The 20327-nt window shown below is 37.4% G+C and overlaps 1 protein-coding gene across 2 annotated transcripts in view; it reads right to left on the bottom strand.

Moving 5' to 3' along the window:
• Positions 1-7694: 7694 nt before the first annotated feature.
• The window catches only part of LOC115979881, a 24164-nt gene continuing 11531 nt past the window's right edge, over positions 7695-20327 (bottom strand). For both annotated transcript variants that reach the window (XM_031101962.1, XM_031101963.1), the window contains exons 3-5: positions 9202-9717; positions 8498-9052; positions 7695-8323 (exon numbers count right to left, since the gene is read on the bottom strand). In XM_031101962.1, coding sequence (XP_030957822.1) covers positions 7907-8323; positions 8498-9052; positions 9202-9717 — 1488 coding nt within the window. In that variant the 3' untranslated portion in view covers positions 7695-7906. The remainder of the gene's footprint in view (positions 8324-8497; positions 9053-9201; positions 9718-20327) is intronic.

Genomic DNA, 20327 nt, shown 5'->3' with positions numbered 1-20327 from the left:
GGGAGCAAAAGAACCCTTACAAGTAATATTCTCCCCTAAAAAATAAAATAAATATTTATTTTTATTTTTTTACCTAAATAATGAGGCTATTGCATTTACGTGGAGCTCTCTTGCCATTTCTCTTTTTGGTCTTCTATAATTAACTATAATAGGAGGAAAAAAACAACCTTAAAATTTACAATGAAACATTAGGGAAAGAAACAAAATATTTTCCAGGGATATTGGGAAAGAAAAGGACCACCCACTTGTTGAACACATCTAATTTGGTTTAGTACCACAACCTGTCCTGCTAGCATATGGATCATTTCTTTCATCTTGTTTTTACGTACTTTATTTGTCTATGGCAGCGGCTTTAGTAAGGTAGTAGTTCTACTGAGATAACTTGAATTTTTTTTTATTGCTTTCTACTTGACCTCGATGGCTGTCCCTTCTTCTCCATGTGGCAGTGGTACCGTCCAGCTGAGAAAAGACAATATTAAGCAATAGCCAATAGGTGTTCTTTCACTTTATCACATTGTGAAAGATTCTATTAACAAGGCCAAGACTAGTTCATATATGAAAAAGGGGATGGAGATTCCCAAAACCCAATTCTCCATTTAGCTTGTCCTGTAGTCTGTAACTGTAAGGTTTGAAGTTGAAGTTTGGTACAGTGCTACCTTTAATTCATTGAAAATTAACCGTCCAAGTCACACATCACTCTGACAAAATTTGTTCCTGGCCTGGATATATATGTACTGTTTAAAGTTCATTTCAGTAAGTTAATTCAATCATCACAATTAAACTAGTGAGTAGTAAGCAATATAAACTACAAAATTGTGGGGATTTAAAATTGAAAGACAAAATTAAACAGTCATAATATCACAATCTAGAAACAGGTACATTGGATATAAAATACTTCGATTACAAGTTCATTCAGTGACAAACAAAATAATAATTGTGTGGATACAACCCAGTAGTAAGTTCAAACACATAATAAAGAGAACCCCAATTGACATCTACAATGCCATTCCAAACTCGAGTATTTGCATGCCTGGCAAAAATTCAAATATTGTTGTTAGATACCAAAACCCAAAACATACGTACTAATCTATGCAACTTGGCTAATTGATACAATCATGGCATTTTATATAAAAGCATCACTTACCTAGTTTGGATTATTACTGCTTGTCGAAGCCCCACGGGAAAGCGGACATCTTCTACGGTTATGCCCATGTTGATGACACAGTCCACAGCTCTGCTTTTGCTGAATCTCCCTCAAGTCAGAATCTGGCCTCCGGCTTCCCGGTTCTCGCCGGACCCCATCCATCTCATTTCGTATCCTAGACGCCACAGGTCGACCTTTGCCCCGCAACAGTTTTGGGTCAGGCACCCACTTTGGACCATCCACATCCCTCCACAATGAATCTGACTTTGGCACCACAAATGCATGTGAGTAGGTGTGAATGGCGTTCACCAAACTATAACATGGGTCAATATATGCAGTCGCATCTTGCCCCAAGTACTGAAGAGCTTTAATTGCATGTGAACAAGGGATCTTTCTCATTTGCCACTTTCCACAACCACATGTTCTGGCCATTACATTTACTTCATAACTATGGTTTCCCCCTCCAGAGCTATAGATGTTGTATGAAGTAATTACTTGATATATACCATTCTGATTATTAAACGGATTTATTTGGTGTGAAATTGATTTTTGTAGGTTGTGTCCATAGATTTTTAAGGCATATTTAGTCCATACCTTGTCCTTTGAGAGATCATGAGTAATTTCTTTGTGTCGATCATGGAAATACGCAACAAGTTTGCAATGAGTGAATTCAACCATTGCAGCAATGGGTAGGCCACGGGCACCTTTGAGTACTCCATTGAAGCACTCCGAGACATTGGTTGTCATAGCCCCATAACGGTATCCACCATCATGTAGTTGGGTCCACTTGTCTAGATCCTCGTTCATTAGATATGTGTATGGCATGATGGATGAGTCGGGTTCACTTTCCTGCCGCTCGGTTCTCCGTTTCTTCCTAAGGGCTTCGATCTCAGCTTCCTTGATAGGTTGCATGTACAACTCAAATTTAGATTCCTGAGTAGCATACCCCGCTTTCAAGGCTAATGACTTTAAAGTGGCGTCCTGAAAATGCGTGTTGAAGTTGCTAGCAACATGTCGAAGGCAATATCTGTGAACTACTCGTTGTCGTCCATCATCATGTCTAGGCCAGTTTGCAATTGCACTTTGAATACCCTTATGTCGGTCAGAAATTATACAGATGTCCTTATCTGCTATCACATCCCCCAGTGCATTCCTGAGGCGTTCTAAAAACCACCCCCAACTAGACCCTGACTCTTTGTCCACAACGGCAAAGGCAAGAGGCAAAACCTTGTTGTTGGCATCGGTGGCCATTGCAATCAACAACACCCCTCGATATTTACCATACAAATGGGTCCCATCAATACTGATCACTGGCTTACAATGTCTGAATCCTGCAATGCATGGAGCGAAAGCCCAAAATATATAGCGCAATATTGTATCACCGAACTCGTCCCTGGGTATGGTGTGAAACCAGAAACGGGTGCCAGGTTCTTGATCCCAGTATGCAAACAATAACTTTTTCAACCTTTGGTAAGACTCTTCCCAATCCCCAAATATCTTTGCAATACCTCGTTGTTTCGCATCCCATATCTTATAGTAAGAAAGAATATGCCCATAATACTTCCCTTTAATGAAATGTCTGAGGTGATAAATTGTTGCCGTGTGTTTCTCTTTCAACAATGGAACAAATTCTTCTGCTAGAAAATTACAATCCATCATTCTACCATCAAGGGCCGTGGCAAGGGGCATACAACTATGAGGACCCCTATAAGATGTGACCATCCATAGTCCGAGTTCAGGCTTCACAACTGCCCCAACGTACCACATGCATGATTCATCGCTGCATTTCACAGACAGTCTACTTGTGGTCGACCTACTAGTCACAAAGTTTCTGTTATACTTTGCGGCGTAAATTGTTAATGCACGTCTCACCGCATCTTTATTAGCAAAAATCAACCCTTTCGCAAAATTCATGTCTGCATTCCAAGAACCAAATGCTTGCTGACCAACTTCAGGATCAACCATATTTTCCCAAGTATTTTCATAAAATGATGAGGCAGGAGGTTCATAAACGAGGGTCGTATTTGTAACATGCTGAACTCTAGCATTAGCGTCCTCATCATCTTCATCACATTCAGCCATATCATCAACATGAGGAATGTGAGTAATGTCATGGTCATCAAGACCCCTGTCAAAGTCACCATCGTCAATCCTCTCTTCATACTCATCTCTATCCTCACCATCTTCCCCAGAACAGTCTTCGTCTTCATCTTCATCTTCAACTACTGGAACTGTAGAGGATTCACCTCGATGTGTACAAAATTGATCTTCATATCTATTTCCAGGTTCGCTCTCAATTGTTACTGGTGTCTCTTGAAAAGGGGGTGTATAGCCTCCCAATGTGGTGCATTGATCATCTAGGACTGCAAACTGTAGAGATGTAGTTGTTTGTACAATTTCGTCCTCTACGCCGACTTCTGCACGAGGCTCCAAAGTGACGTATAACTCAAAATCTGCTGCTTGTTTCCATTTGTCCATCTTACTAAACATGAATTTCACATGTTTGTCCTCTGTTATCGCCATATATCTGTAATTAATGCATTGATTGAGGACTTCATATGGAGAACGGAAAGTAATATGTATGTCATGCAAAGCAGGGTTCACTTGCAACTCTTCCATAATTTTTACTTTCAGCTCATTCAGGGTCTTTAGCTTACGGCGTATCATCATATAGTAGCACTGGATACCCGGACCTTGAAATGAGACTCCATCATAAGGGTTGGCATTGCTAAGGGGTCCACCGTAGTATATATTTATATAGATCATTGTCAACCTATAGATCATCAAGTGCAATTGTGTTAGTGACAAATTTATAACGCTCAATCAACATCAATCACAAAACTTTGCGTATGAAATGCCAACAATACTAACCTCAACCAAATTTGCATATACTCACCTTTAGTAATCTTACAAAAATAGTCATTACCAATTTCATATTTTTTAAAAATTCGAAATCATTCTAGGGGCATGACTTTCAAAACCCATTTAAATAAGTTATGATGAACAAAAATATTATATACTAACTAGTTATCCATTGACATCTCAGTTACAAATATTAAACAAATATATCTTGAAATAATTTATGGTAAAAAGACTACTATCTTAGGTATCAAACTCATAATCCATTTCATATCCATGAGAAAGACCTAAAAGTACTAAATATTCCTAACAATTGATCACAATATTTAGTACTAAATATTCCCAATAATTAATCACAATTTTAATTCTTTTTAAAACTTAGCATATTATCACAATATTTACACTAACAAACAAAACAAATATTCCCATATGTTGTAATAACATAATAATCACAATATTTGGTACTAAATATTCCCAATAATCACAAAATTAACTTTCTTAAAAAAAAAAAAACTTAGCAAATAATTTAATCACAATATTCACACTAACCAAAAATATATATATATATATATATTTCCCCAATATGTTATAATTTAATCACAATATTTACACTAACAAAAAAAAATTCCCCAATATGTTGTAATTTAATCACAATTATTTACTAAATATTCCCAACAATTAATCATTAAATTACTACTCATTATAGATATTTTTTCTTAAGTAGATTCATGATCTTATATAAATGTGTCCTAACATTAATTTAAAAAAAAAAAAAAAAAAAAAAACTAGCAAATAATCACAATATACTAACAAATAAATTAATCACACTATTTACACTAACAAATAAGAAAAAAAAAAACATTTTCTAATCTGTTCTAAATTTTTCTTTAAAAAAAACCTAGCAAATAATCACAATATACTACTAACAAATAGTGTGATCACAATATTTACACTAACAAATAAGAAAAACAAAACTTTTCCTAATATGTTCTAAATTTTTCTTTAAAAAAAACCTAGCAAATAATCACAATATTGTAAAAATATTACCTGAGAATGTTGTGTGATGAGTGTTCTGCGAGTGTAAGGGAGTTTAGGAAAGTTGTTTCAAGAGAAGAGCTGAATATAGAGACTGAGTTTCTGATATGGAAGACATATTCACAATACAGAGAACTTATGAGACCCCACGGCAAGAGGGACAGGTCCAACTGGGACCCACAGACACGTGGAGGGCTGGGGACTGATGCTGCTGTGGGGGAACTGTGATGCCCACGTGATGTTGCTGCTGTGGGGAACTGATGCTGCTGTGGGATGGGAGTGATGAGATGAACTAATGGAACTGATGCTGTCAGTTTTTTTAAAAGGAAATCGAGTCCAAAGAACTCGGTTCCTAAGCCTGAAAAACGAGTTCGTTGAACTCGGTTTCTAAGCCCAAAAAACGAGTTCTTTGAAGTCGGTTTCAAAGCCTAGAAACCGACTCAAACGAACTCGGTTTTAAAGCCTAGAAACCGACTCAAATGAACTCGGTTTCTGGCTTATATTCAGGCCAAAATCACTGACCATGCAAAGATTTTCATCCTTGTGCGAGGTTGAATTCTTCCCTCTAATCTTCTTTGGTTTTTGACAATTTTTCCCTGCACCTTCTGATCAACTTAGGAGTAGATTTATTTTACAATTGCAATCACATATTGAGATTCATTTTTTCTTGTTCTTATTCAGTGTTGGATAAAACATGGATCCCATGCTACTAGTAACTTTGATCACTTTGTTGTCAAATTTAATCCTCAATCAATGTTGGTGAATAAAACTTGGGGTGGAACTAATACTTGATGCCATACTACTTCCTTTGAGATGCTAAATTTACATGTTGCAAATCAAGTCATTCTGGTCACTTATTTGATGATTACTGTTCAGTATATAATCATGTTGTAGACTTCTGTTTCACATGCCTGGTACAATATTTGTTGATGAGTATGAGGATTACATGAGCAGTTGTTTTGCATTGTAAATTTCTTGTGAGCTTATCAGTTATACTATAATTTGTTGCATTTTACTTTAACTTGTTTCCAGTTTTCTAATTCACTGCTTTTCTAGATTATTGCCCTTCGGAGAGCAAAGAGGAGAAATATGGAACGATTGGTTTTAGCCTGTGGAGGAGAGGCTGTGAATTCTGTAGATGATTTAACTCTTGGTTCCCTTGGTTGGGCTGGACTAATCTATGAGCATATCCTAGGGGAAGAGAAGTATACCTTTGTTGAAAATGTGAAGAACCCTTATTCTTGTACAATCTTAATCAAAGGTACTTGAACCATTTTTATAGCTTCTCCCAACTGTTAAAAGGCAGACATTATTGTCATTATTCAACCACTTGACCAGAAGGCTATTGCAATAACTTTTTTTGGCAATGCTTTTATGGTATGTGTTATATGACCACGGGCTGATGGATGTTTTAGTTCATTGACATTGTTGTCAATCTCATTTGCAAGCAAAACAATTGCCTATATCTGAGTTCTGTTGTTGTACAAATTCAGCTTTGCCTCTGAGTTTTTGTTGTACAAATTCTGCTTCGCCTGTGGGATGGGAGTGAGAATTGGACTGGTTTTGCATACAAAGAAACCAAGTTCAAAGGACTCGGCTTCTAAGCCTGGAAAACGAGTCCAAAGGACTTGGTTTCTAAGCCTGGAAACCGAGTGTAATGCACTCGGTTTCCAGGCTTTGAAACCGAGTGCAAAGGACTCGGTTTCCTTCCGTTAAAACCGAGTCCTTTGGACTCGTTTTCCAGGCTTAGAAGCCAACTTCTTTCAACTCGATTTCTTGGAAGAATAAAATAAAAAACCCAGGAAATCGACCCCTCTGAACTCGAATTGCTAAAAACCCAATTAGTTTGAAACGTTTCCTAACTAATGATATTGTTTGGGTTTTGTAGTTATTTTCTGAAAAATCCCCAAAAAGATCTATGCACAACGTTTCCTCCAATCACAAGCCCTTCAACACCACAAAGTTCATAAACAAAATTAAAAATTAAAACCAAGCAACATTTCTTCTTCTTTTCTTTTGGTTTCTTTTTTCAATCATTCATTTGTGAGTTCAAACTGCTCTAAGAAAACGAAATTTACAAATTATTTTAGATAAGAGTAAATAAATGATAATCTGAACAACAAACAAAATAAAAAGATTTCTTTAAGGCAAAAAAATTTCAAAACAAAACAAAAAGTTTAAAACTAAAATTCATAAGTGGTTTATGAACAAATAGTTGAAACTAATTACTCAGTGAAAACTACAAATGAATTAATCATCCAAAGCTCTTACTACATGCATGAACACAAGGATTCAACAAATTTTTTATCACATCAAGAAGAAAAACTTTTCTTATAACTTCATAAAGAAGTAACATCTCTTCTATCACTGCAACTCAAACATTTAAAAAGATTAGTTAAGGCTTTTACCTCTTACACCAAGAAAATCTGTTGAATGAAGATATCAACTTTGCTCTCTTTTAGAGTTTCTTGAAAGCTTAGACGTTCAGAAGCAAATATCTCAAAATTTTCACCTCCATGAGTCCATGTATCTTTCCGCATTAGTCCTAGTATAAGATTCAGGATTTTCTCGAGGTAGCACAAATCTAGCAATAGCTTTTGCTCCTTCCGCTGCAACAATTTTTTTTTTTTTTTTTTTTTTTTTTTTTTATAAAATTCAAGAAAATTGATTGGAAACCCAGCAACAATGTACAAACAACAAACAAACAAGACTCCTAAAAAGGCAAGCCAACAGCAACAAATACCAGTCTACCAGAAATACAGCAGCTACTATAACCTACATATACTAGAGCAGGACTAGAGCAACAAAGAAAAAATTTATTCCACCCCTAAGACAACCATCTGAAGATTCTCCAATTACGTGAGACATCTAGTCACTAGGCACTGAGTCTGACCAGTAACTTCTTAAACCCGTACTATCAAGGTTGAGATTTGGAAAATTAAAAATTCCTTGGGGGTCCTTATTCCATACATATTTCAATTTGGGTACGCGATCCAAACGCAATTCTTTCAACGGAATGACAGTTACATCATGCGTTTCTTTAGCATCTTGCTCCTGCAGTTGAAATACTTCTTGTAGTGAACCACAATCAGTTATGGTGAGATTCTCTAGGCTCCCAAATCTTGTCAGCATATCAGATTGAAAGATGTTCATAAGATTTTCACAGAATTCAACTTTCATTGTCTGAAGCTTGCAAAAGGAATTTGGGGGGATTTGGTTGTCCCATATGATTTTCAAGTCATCCACGTAGGATATTTTCAAATATTCCAAACTAGGGAATGCAACCTGCAGGGTTCATCCCATGTGTTAATGAAACACCTAATAATAATAACTCACATAATGGAAGATAAAGTGTTAGAATATTCGTGAGTGAGTGCAATGGTTGGTTAAGTTGTCAACTCTTACATTGGTTAATAAGCACAAGAAACTAAATCACGAGGAAAATTGAAAAATATCTACCTCTTCACTGAAGAGAGGTTGTATAGCAACAGTACGAGGGATTTCCTCTGTATTCATTTCCTTGATTTCTTTGCAGACAGTCATCACTGTGTCTGAATTGGAAGGTTTGGATATGAATGTCTTCAATTTAGGGCAATGTTCTATCCACAGTGACCTCATGGATTTAAATTCAATATTACCTCCGACGCAGAATCTTTTCACAATTGGTAGACCATTTAGTTCCAGGACTGCCAGTCGAGGGAACAACATCTTAGGAATTCTTTCTTCTTCTTCTTCTTCATCTCCTAAATCTTCTATGAATAGTATCTCTTCCATAGCCTTGCAATTCACTATGCGAAGACACTCGACCTGCACCATAGATCTTGCTACGGAGGATGACAGTAAATATTTGAAACTATCAGAGCCCCACACGCCCAAAGTCGACAAATTTTGAAACGTTATGGATGTTTGCATGTTTGTTATTTTGCAAAAGGACCTTGCCCAATGTTGGTTTTGCTGTTTCTCTTCCAAGTCTATTAAGGACTGTTCCAAACTTTCCAAGTTGGCGAACACAATCTGCAGCAATAATAAATTCTTTTTCAACTCTTGACAAAATCAAATTCTCATAAACATATGTACAAGTTAAATATGCTAAAAGATTTTTAATTTTAGCATTTAAAAGAACTCAAAAATAAGAGAAGGGGGAAAGTTTAAAAAATATCTACGCTTTCATTGATGTGTGATTGCGAAGTTGTATGACGATTGTCCTCTGAATTTATTTCCACGAGTCCTTTACGAACCTCCATGTTTGAACTGGCATGTATGAATGCAAATGTCTTCAATTTAGGGCAACTGTTTGCTCTAAAATTCTTCAATAATGGAAATTCCACATTACTGTCAATACAGAATCTTTTAAGAATTGGAAGATCTTCTAAGACCAAGCATTCTAGTCGAGGAAACAACGCATCTGAAAGTATTTCTTCTTCATCTATGTGTAGAATCTCTTCCATAACCTTGCATTCAATTATGTGAAGATGCTGGACATTCATCATAAATCTCGCTGTAGAGGATGACAGTAGATATTTTAAACTGCCAGAGCCTTTCACGATCAAGTTTCGCAAATTTTGAAATCTCGGGTCTGTTAATTTGAAAGAGGAGCTTGGCCGATGTTGGTTGTGAAGTAGTATCTCTTCAGAGTGTATAGAGGACAGTTCCAACGTTTCCAAGTTGGGGAACACAACCTGCAACAACAATTAATTATCTACTTCACCAAACTTGTTAAAAGAAATGAAGAAAACGGTGTCGTATTTGCCTAATACAACAACGCCCAGACCTCAAACGGTGATGAAGTCCAGACTCAAAACGATGCCGCAAAGACTTGGGAGTACTTAAATGACGCCTGCGTTTACTCACATGATCATTTAGCTCAAGTTGTTATTTAATTAGACACATTGCCTAATTCCATTGGTTGTACAAAGAATTCATTGTAAGTAATTTCAAACGGCTAGATTAATTAGTTACCAAATTCTCTTTTTTTTTTTAAGAGTTTCAACTTATGACATTCGCTCCTGATAATAACTCTTTATTATTAGACTAAGACACTAATCAATTTTTGATGTAAGCGGTGATTGAATTCCAGATTTCTTATACAACCATCAGTTACGAATTTAGTTTCTCATTTTTGGTATGATAGGTAGTCTTATCATTAATTGTTTATGATAGACAGTCTTATTCTCAATTATTTTAGTGAGGTTGATTCATGCACTCAAACTTATGACGTATCATGGAAGACACTTGTTGTCACACACACAAAACTCTAAAAAGTAATATTTGGCTAAATTGCAAACTATATTCTTAAAGTTTAAAAGTCCTTGAATTTTATGTTTTGAAATTTCAAAATTTGGATTTTACCCTTTGAATTTTTATTTTGTTTGCATTAGTAGCCACTCCGTCCCTATTTTTTGTTAAGTGCCACATAAATTTGTCACGCAAATTTAGTTCTTCCAATAAAATAATGTCACGCTATTTTTATCATGTCATCTCATTTTTAATTTTTTTAGACTACACAAATAACGTCACATTATTTTATTGGGCAAACTAAACACACATGATAAGTTTTTGTGGCACTTATCGGAAAATATGGATAGAAAGGCTGCAGATGCAAATGGAATAGAATTTTAGGGAATAAAATCCTGATTTTGAAACTTTAGAGTATAAAATCCAAATACTTCCAAACTTAAGGGATATAGTTTGCAATTTAACATTAATATTTCTTAAAACATAAACTATGAAATAGTGATTTTTTTATTATTATTTAACTAGGTTAATTACATCTTAATTTTTATATTTTAAATTTTTTGAGATCCATACCCAACCCCATAATTTTGAGTTTTTTTTAAAAATTTATTTATTTATAATATAGGGAAGTAATGTCCCAACCTTTAGTCGAACTATTCCAATCTCCTACCCATAATATATCCCAAAAGTCTAAATAACTAATTGTATGATGGATTGAATTTGGAACCTTCTATGTATACATCACTCCTCACATCAATGTGCCCACCACATGGATTTTTTTTTTTTTTTTTTTTTGAGAAACCAAATGGATGTTTTCATGATGGTTCAAAAATTTTGAAATTAAAGAATTTTAATGTTAGATTTTTGTTGTTGTAATAATATTATCTATACTATTAATAAAGGTTTCATGTTTGGTTTTCAACATTTTGCATACTAAAATACCCTCACACAAATTCTTAGACTCTCTAAAATACCCTTATTTTTTGGTTCAATAATTTTAAATTTAAAAACAAAATTTGATTAAAAAAGTAATTTACTATTTTTAAAAGAGTTCATAAGTTTTAGGCTTTCAAACTTTTTATCAAAATCCTAAAAATTAGGAAATTTTCTTTATCTCACTTTTAAACTTGAAATTTTTTTTAATGGTGGCGGCAAAAAAGAATTACTCCTAAGTGAAAATTTTTTGTAATATTTCATTGCCTATAAAATTCTCATACGTAAATAGATCTAGAGTATTCCTCTCTTCAATTCTTGTCTTTCCAGACAAAGTAAGGTCAGTGACTTGATAGTTGATAAAGACAAAGTAAGATGAGTGGATCGTTCAGTTTTTTTTTTTTTTTTTATTATTATTATTTTTGTTTGGGGGGGAGGGGGGGGGTTCCATTAATTTGGAGAGAATGGAAAAGCAAAAAAAAAAAAAAAAAAAAACAGAGAGAATGGCGTGTAAGATTGAGTCTTTGATCAATTTTTTTTTTTAAGTGTTATTCTTAATGAAGAAACTAAAAAGGTGCCCAATTAGTTTAATATTTTAAATTGGTCACAGGTCTTCTGGTGAAGCTTTCCGAGGAGGAATGGAATCTGCCTATCCCGAATCATTGTCCAGTGCAACAGACATGGCAGCCTCCACCAGAAACTTTTTTCAAGCTGAACTTCGACGGTGCTTGTTTTGATGAGGGCGCTGCATCAGGTTATGGGGCTGTGATTAGGAATGAAAAGGGTGACGTCATGGCTGCTTTAGCGGTACGAGGAGGAGCTGTGCGTGACAGTGAGGAGGTGGAAGTGATGGTGTGCCGTAAAGCGCTTGAGTTTGCCATTGATGCGGGTTTTACAGAGATAGTACTGGAAGGCGATAATGCTTTGGTGATGAAGATGATTACTCAGGCCCAACCAGACCTATCACGACTTGGCTTAATCTACGAAGACATCTGGTGTTTGGCTGCAGGTTTCAGGTCCATCTCTTATAATTGTATTAGGCGTAGTGCTAATGGTGTTGCTCATTCTTTGGCTAGGTTTGCTAGATTACTTGACAATGAAATTGTTTGGTTGGAGGAGGATCCTCCACCTGCTGTGGATGCGTTGTATTTGGATTCTTCTTTTCTAAATTAATGATATTGGTTCCGGTTTCAAAAAAAAAAAAGTTTAATATTTTAAATATTTGTTAGTTTTCTTTTCAAATTGTTTTGGAAATAAAGTAGGGGTATAATAGGAATATTAGTAAATTAATGACTTCTAATTTTAGAAACATGACAATATTTTGGGATATCCCAAAATGGAATGAATGACAAATAAATTGGAACGGAGGGAGTATTTTACTGAATAAAAAAAAAAAAGTCTTATTATGCACGCAAAACGTATGTGATGAGTCTAGTTATATAATAATACTATTTGTGTTATAAGCTTTTATTACAAGAACATCTTATTAAAATTTGGAAAATTGCACTGGGAGGTTACTAAAATTACTTTCCCTCAAAAATAAAAATAAAAAGTTACTAAAATTACACTAACTTTCCTTATTGTTTTGGACTATACAGACCTTACTTTTACAGACCTTACTTTCCTTCTTCCAAAATAAACTAACACTTTCTCCCTTAAGCATTCTTAAAAGTAAGTAATGAAAGATGATTTATTTAGGATTTGTGACAAATCTAGCTTCTTTCGTTTACCACCCAATTATTCTTATCCTTGGCACAGTACACCTTCCTCTCCAATCTCCATGTAGCTCTACGGGAAACTTATTGTATATTTTGTACACTAGTTATTCAAATCTGTCCCAAAACAGCCTCTGGTTACCAACCCACCTGTTCTGCCGTTGCATAAGCATATATGTTAATTAGCGACTTGAATAAATTTCAATACCACATGCGTGGGTAGGTGTGATTCCAATTTTGAATTCCTTTAATCATCAAGTAACAATCACCTAAAATTCAAGAAAAACCCAAATATCTAATTCACCGAATTGTCCAAGCTTGTATACTCGATATGCCACTGGTTGAACCAACTTGATTTACCCCTCCTTGATTAATCAACAACCAGCTTTGGAATCACATCTATTTACGTGTCAAACTAATTCAAACACCTTTAGAAATCTGCCACCATCCACAAAACCTACATCATAAAATCGAAACTCACACCTTAACTCTCAATGGAGATTGGAGACCAAGGGAGGGAAAATCAAAATCAAAGAAAAGGGGGTTCGATCATAAGGGTGCGAGAGAGAGGGACTAGGTTTCAGTCACAGGGGAAGACAGAAAAGCAACCATACGATGGTTTTGGAGGGTAAATGATTATTTCAATTGGAAAGTGATGGTAAAAAGTATAATATATCAATTTTTCCTAGTGACTTTTTAATGGTGTTATGCCAAGGGTAGGCTTGTCCACAAGTCGGTCCAGGTCGGGTTTGTGCCCAACTCAGAACTGACTCGCCAGATTTGGGTGGCAAAGAAGCTAACTCGCCATCAACCAACGAAAACCACAGGTCGAGTCGGCTTCGGTTTGGGTCAGCGATGATTTTTGTTGGGTTGAAACTGACGAATCTCAATGGTGGCGATCTCAATGTCAGCAGTGGAGATCTCAACGGATCTCATTGAAATCTTTCCGAATTTCGACTGATCTTGTTGAAATTTGGCCGGATCTTGATAGATCTCGTTGAAATCTAGTTAGATCTCGATGGACCTCATTGAGATCTAGTCGGAGTTGCGTCTGGAGAGAGGAGTCCAGTCGGGTCAATTGGACTCTGTTTTTCATGTGAAGACCCGCCAACTGACTCGTCAAATTCGGGTTCTGAAAATGAAAATCCACTGCCAACTATCGCCGGTGGCGGGTTGGGTGGGTTTCGGTTTGGGTTGGGTGGGTTTCGGTTTGGGTTGGGTGGGTTTCGGTTTGGGTGGGTGGGTCGGGTCCTGGGTCAGGATGGACAGCCCTAGCCAAGGGGATTTGGATGAAGTGCAATTATTTCCTCTTTACTCATAAAATATTTTTACTATTTTTATTTTTTAATTTTAACTTATTTATTTTTTCTCATTTTTTTATTCAATAATTAAAATTGAAAGTTTCTTTTTAAATTCTCAATCTCAGCCAATGAGAGTTATTGCACTTGATCTCAAACTTGGGAGATGATAGTTTATTTTTGAAAAGCAATTGTATCAGTTCATGCAAATTTTTTTATTTTATATCTATACTATTTATAAGAGGATTCCTCTCTTTGGACTAGACTTTTATGTGATTTAGAAATACCTATAAACCTTACTTTTAACATGAAAAAAACTTGAGGACAACCTATGTAAAAATATATCTCAAACTTCACTTAAAATGCCTATAAAATAGGGCAGTATTCTACTAATCCATGTCTTCAAAACAAACTTATCCAAAAATTAAAATTAGAAGGAAAAAAAAACTTCTCAGTCCACTTTGATATTTCGCTCAAGATCACATTCCAACTTTTTTTCTTTTTTTAAACTTTATCAAGACTCACTGGTTTCTTTTATATAAAATAGGGCAGTATTCTACTAATCCATATCTTCAAAACAAACTTATCCAAAAATTAAAATTAGAAGGAAAAAAAAACTTCTCAGTCCACTTTGATATTTCGCTCAAGACCACATTCCAACTTTTTTTCTTTTTTTAAACTTTATCAAGACTCACTGGTTTCTTTTATTTAATTTTTTGGTTTTTTTTTTAATTTCCATTTTCCTTAATTTTTAATCTCACATACACTAGACCCCCCCCCCCCCCCAAAAAAAAAAAGAGAGAAAATGAGGCTAGTTTTAGAATAAGAACCTACTTTTTTTCTATTATATATACTTATTTTTCAAAATACCCCACATTAAATTCATCTATTTTATTCTACATTTCATTAAATTATCAATTTTCTTGATTTTTTTTAATTGTTTCTCTTTCTTTACACATAACAACCACCATTATCTCTCTTTTTTCATCCTTGATTTATGTAAAGAAAGAATAAAAATTAAATATAAAATGAATAATATTAGTGTAAATTTGTATGGTTACCATAGTAGTTATGTATTTTTATATAACTTTCCACGACTTGATGTGGGTGAATTCTAGACTAAGTTGGCTAACATGTTGTACTTTTTCTATTATATAAATTATAAATATTGATGTGAGTTTTCTACCCAAAAAAAAATCGATGTGAGTGCTCAGGGAAGGTTTATGTACAATTCTTTTTTGAGGGAGGTTTATGTACAATTCAAAACAATCAAGAAGTAAATGAACAAAGTTTCTCTCCAAACTAGTTTGGAATTTTGAAAATCTAACCGTTGAATTTTATGTTCCTTATGTTTTTAACATACGTATCAAATTTTGTTCAAATTGGATGTTATTTACTATTTGATCAATTAACTTATTTTTTATATACAACTTTAGATCACAAAAACTTGAAATTATAACATTTATTTGATAACATAGTAATTGATATTTGATCTTCTTTAAATTTTGTAAGCATTGAAAATGTAATAAGAACTGTAAGGACGTGATTCGTGGCGGACCGTAACAGTGTCGGGTTCGCGCGTGAATAGGCCCCTAACAATATCATTTGTAGAGCGTGGGTTTGGAAGGCTAGGCCTTGTTCGATAGGCAGTGGGTTTTTCGCGGTGTTCGTACGAACTTAAGCTTTCCTACACCCCTGGAGTCTTTCTCCTGGAGGTGGGCTGGGAGGCTCTGGTTTCTGGCCTTTTTTCCCAACCTCCTCTTTTAGGTTCCTTCTTTTTCCTTTTATCTTCGCCTGCGTTCATTGTCCTTCGTCCACGTATAGGGTCAACCTTTCCAAAATTGATACTTGTCCCATCAGCCCATATTCAAAGTCGTTGGGGGTGGTTGTAAAAGCCAAAGACTGCGGCTCTGTCAGGTTCAGAGCATTGAATGGCAGTAAGAGCAGCTTTCCCTGGATATTTTAGATCTTTCGTCCTGGTTTCGGTCCTATACCGTTTTTACCCTTCCTTCAGGGGGGGACTTTGGGTCTGCCGAGGACTAGGCCGTCCTCGGCGATATCCACAGGCTATTTTGTCGAGTTTGAGCCATAGCCCTCCTCGGCTTGGGCCTTCGGATTTTCCCCAGGTAGATGGGCCCGGCCCGCAAATCATTTGGGCCCCACAATAGCCCCTCAAAACCCGGCTGTCCAACCTCTTGGTTGGAAAGGGGGGTTTTGGTGATGTCAAACCTCTTCCTACGGCCCAATCAACTTGGCCTTTTAATAATGCTGGCGGCTCCTCATCTGTCCAAGAAATGCGCCGGTCTATGAGGCAGCTTTTTGATTTCGCGCTTGATGCGCTCTTATCGTTTGGGTATCCCAAAACGTGCTTTTAATGACCACTATTTACGAGGCTGCTTTAATTCGGCGGTTTGTTTTGATGGGGTGGAGAAACGGAATCGGCATGTTTGTGTTGGCAGATTCCTTTGGATATCTGAACCTATTAAATGTCTCCCGCTCCACCCTCAGTATAAGAAGGAAAAGTGGAGGTTATTGTTTTTGTAAAGAATTCCCTCTCATCTTTCTGAGATTTGAAATATTTGGCCTCCCCTAGGGTTCATTTTACCCACTGGTTCACAAACTAAATCGTGATACACTTTATCATAACAACGAGTGATGCAGGAGCCAAACCCCTCCCATAAACGCCATGTTCCAATAAAGCTCATTATGGCTCGATCGGGACAGGGATGGCGAAGACTCAAAATCAACCTCACCCTTCTTTCAGTCAAAATCCGAAGCAGGGACTCGTCACGTCAAACTTTCGGCGTGACTGAGTCGAGAACACCCATCATCAGTACCAACCGCTCTCCTATGAGCATACCTAGTATGGCTCCAGTGTGTTGGGAGTCAGGATCGAGGCAGGGACTAAGTGTCTCTACTTCTTCCTCTCTTCCTTCACTGGGGCTATTCTCCGTCTCCCTTTCTTAGTCTTCCCAGCACCAGTTCCATCCTGGTGCTTTCACTTCTCCCTCTTTTGCTCCTTTTTCTTTCTTTTCATCTCTTCTCTCTTCTTCTCCTCCTTCTTTACTCATGTCCTCCATCTTCTTCATTCATCTCCTCCATCTTCTTCATTGATTTCTTCCTTACTATTTCCTTCTCCGCCATTTCTTCCCAAAGAAGGTTCTTATCATAATATGAGCAGTATTGAGGCAAAGATTGGAGAGACTTTGAAGACGAGTTTAAAAGACGCCTGGCAGTTTACTTATCTGTACTACGGATGTAACTATCGCTTAGGCAGTTCACATTTTGTATAGGCTCGTTCGAGCCCTTCTTTGTACATTGTAATAATTTTTCGTATTAATAAAAATCGTTGTTATTTTATTTCGCATGTTTTGTCTCTATGCCTTCTCTTTTTTTTTTTGAATCTACAAACGCTGCTCGGCACAATAATATAGCATCTAAATCAATGACGACTAAGACCAAAAGACTTGATAATAAAAAGACGTCGCCATAACTTTAATAGAAATGCTTGGCACAATAAGGCCGATCAGTGAAGAGTAATACTTACCCCATGCTAGCCGAGGAGAAAAACGAAGGCTTGATGTCATGTAAGGAATAACCATTTGAAGATATATCACCCACCAAATGAGCGGCCTTCTTATATGACTAAGTGCTGGGGCGTTCCACCCCCTTCCTTACACCTTTATTGGCCTTAACCTCTTATGGTGTTTAAGCCGTGGGTGAAGTGACCTGACATTTTTATCAAGTAACTCATCTTACGAGATTCAAACCTTTTCTTATCCAAGTATTTGGTTTCCCCATTGGCTTGGGTCCGAGGACCATACAAGGCCTTGGTTCTGTCCAAAACTTGTAATTTTTATAATTTTTCGTACTTGGTTTCCCCATAGGCTTGAGTCCGAGAACCATACAAGACCTTGGTTCTGTCCCTGGGCCCATATGCTGAACGGGCCTGGGCCGCGAATTTACTGGGCCCACAAATTGAGAGGTATTTCCGTAGTCTTTGATCACGCGGTACTTCTTGGCGTCCCAGTGTTCGAGGTGCGCCTTCTCGAGACTCCTTTAACCTCAGGGTTGCAGACGACGTTGGAAATCGAGCCAGAGACGTTTTGTCTGTAGCGTTCCTTGGGACGCTGCGCGAATTAAATGCCACCGGTTTACTTCTGGGTATAAATGGGATAGGGGATCACTTCACTTGCACATGAACTCTCCCGTTCCCTTCAGAACTATATTTCTTCCATATCTGCGATCTCTCTTTCTAGTGCCACTGCCTCAAGGCAAGATGTTTGAGGCTTGGATGGGGATGAACTGTCTCCGCACGCTTCAGAGGCACCGAACCCCCAAGGTGATATGGTATGGACAAGGATGGCACAGATTCAAGCCAGTCCTCCGTCTTGACAGGGGGAAGATGGTATTCCTCCCTCTTTTAGTCAAAATCCGAAGCAGGTTCTGGTCATGCCAGATTTTTGGTGTATCAGAAAAAGGAATTTCCGCCATCAGCGCCGTCTGCCTTGTAGCAGGCAAATTTCTGCGGGGGCTTCCCAACTTCCGGCTCCCTGCACCTTTTCTGTAGATGGTGTTAGCCTGAGGTCAGGTTCCCAGCACCTTTTCTGTACCGGTGCAGGCCCCCAGTTGGGTTCTTTTGCTGCCTGAGTTATGGGCGTGCAAAAGCATGGAGGAGGAATAAGGTCTCGAGGCAGTAGCCAACCTCTCCTCTGAACTGCCTCCTCGGCTTTATCTTCACTCTCTTGTATTCTTCGTTACTTACGTAGTTAGCTTCGATGTAGTTTTTGTTTCAGCTTTCCATTGTACACTGTACTGTTCCTTTGTCTTAATAAAATATGGGTCTATTTCTCTATACATATCTTTCTTCTCCGTAACCACTACTTTATGCATGAATATTAAATATGAGCTTGCCCTTAATGATATTCTAGGCAGAGAAACGCCTTAACACAGATTCCTACTAATTTAGACTTACAAATATTATCAAGCATAACAAGATTAATCATCAATAAATTAAACTCCTGGAACTAACCGGGATAACGGCTAAGTGCTGCGCGATGCGTGCTAGAGCGATGTCCGAGTACGATAAATTCTAAGTAATTCGTCCGAGAGGGTAGCCGAGTAGCGAAGGGCTTTGGTTGTACTTCTGGATAATATGTTACGCCGTATCGCATCAACCCCTTTGATATTGGGGGACCAGAGGATAGACCGAGGAATCCGCGCAATCAAGGTATTAACCCATCTGTTAACGCGGAGCTCTCTTCGGATGGGTTGTGAGGCTTATGCGCCATAGTTTTTTTTTTAAAATAGTTGGTTCCCCATCCAGGCAGTTGGTTTCCCCAGAGGCTTGAGTCCGAGGACTATGCAATGCCTTGGTTCTGTCCAAAACCTAGTTTTCCACATCCAGGTAGTTGGTTTCCCCAGAGGCTTGAGTCCGAGGACTATACAATGCCTTGGTTCTGTCCAAAACCTAGTTTTCCACATCCAGGTAGTTGGTTTCCCCAGAGGCTTGAGTCCGGTGGACTATGCAATGCCTCGGTTCTGTCCAAAACCTAGTTTTCCACATCCAGGTAGTTGGTTTCCCCAGAGGCTTGAGTCCGAGGACTATGCAATGCCTCGGTTCTGTCCAAAACCTAGTTTTCCACATCCAGGTAGTTGGTTTCCCCAGAGGCTTGAGTCCGTAGACTATGCAATGCCTTGGTTCTGTCCAAAACCTAGTTTTCCACATCCAGGTAGTTGGTTTCCCCAGAGGCTTGAGTCCGTAGACTATGCAATGCCTTGGTTCTGTCCAAAACCTAGTTTTCCACATCCAGGTAGTTGGTTTCCCCAGAGGCTTGAGTCCGTAGACTATGCAATGCCTTGGTTCTGTCCAAAACCTAGTTTTCTCTTTGTGTGGGATCTTGGCTTTAGGGGGGTTAGCTCCTCGGCCGAGCCCCTAGAGTTTATCCATACGGTTAACGCTACCAAGTGCCTAGTTTGCTCTTTACGGGGGACCTTGGCTTTAAGGGAGTTAGCTCCTCAACCAAGCCCCTAGTCAAGAAACGTAGTCCCTAGCAGAACTTTATACTAGAACTCTATAACCAACGGTTAGAAATAACGAAGAAACTC

The sequence above is a fragment of the Quercus lobata genome, chromosome 3 (genome assembly GCF_001633185.2).
Source record: "Quercus lobata isolate SW786 chromosome 3, ValleyOak3.0 Primary Assembly, whole genome shotgun sequence".
NCBI lineage: Eukaryota > Viridiplantae > Streptophyta > Magnoliopsida > Fagales > Fagaceae > Quercus > Quercus lobata.
Note: the sequence above shows the minus strand (reverse complement) of the source record. Positions and strands in the feature narration are given on the sequence as shown.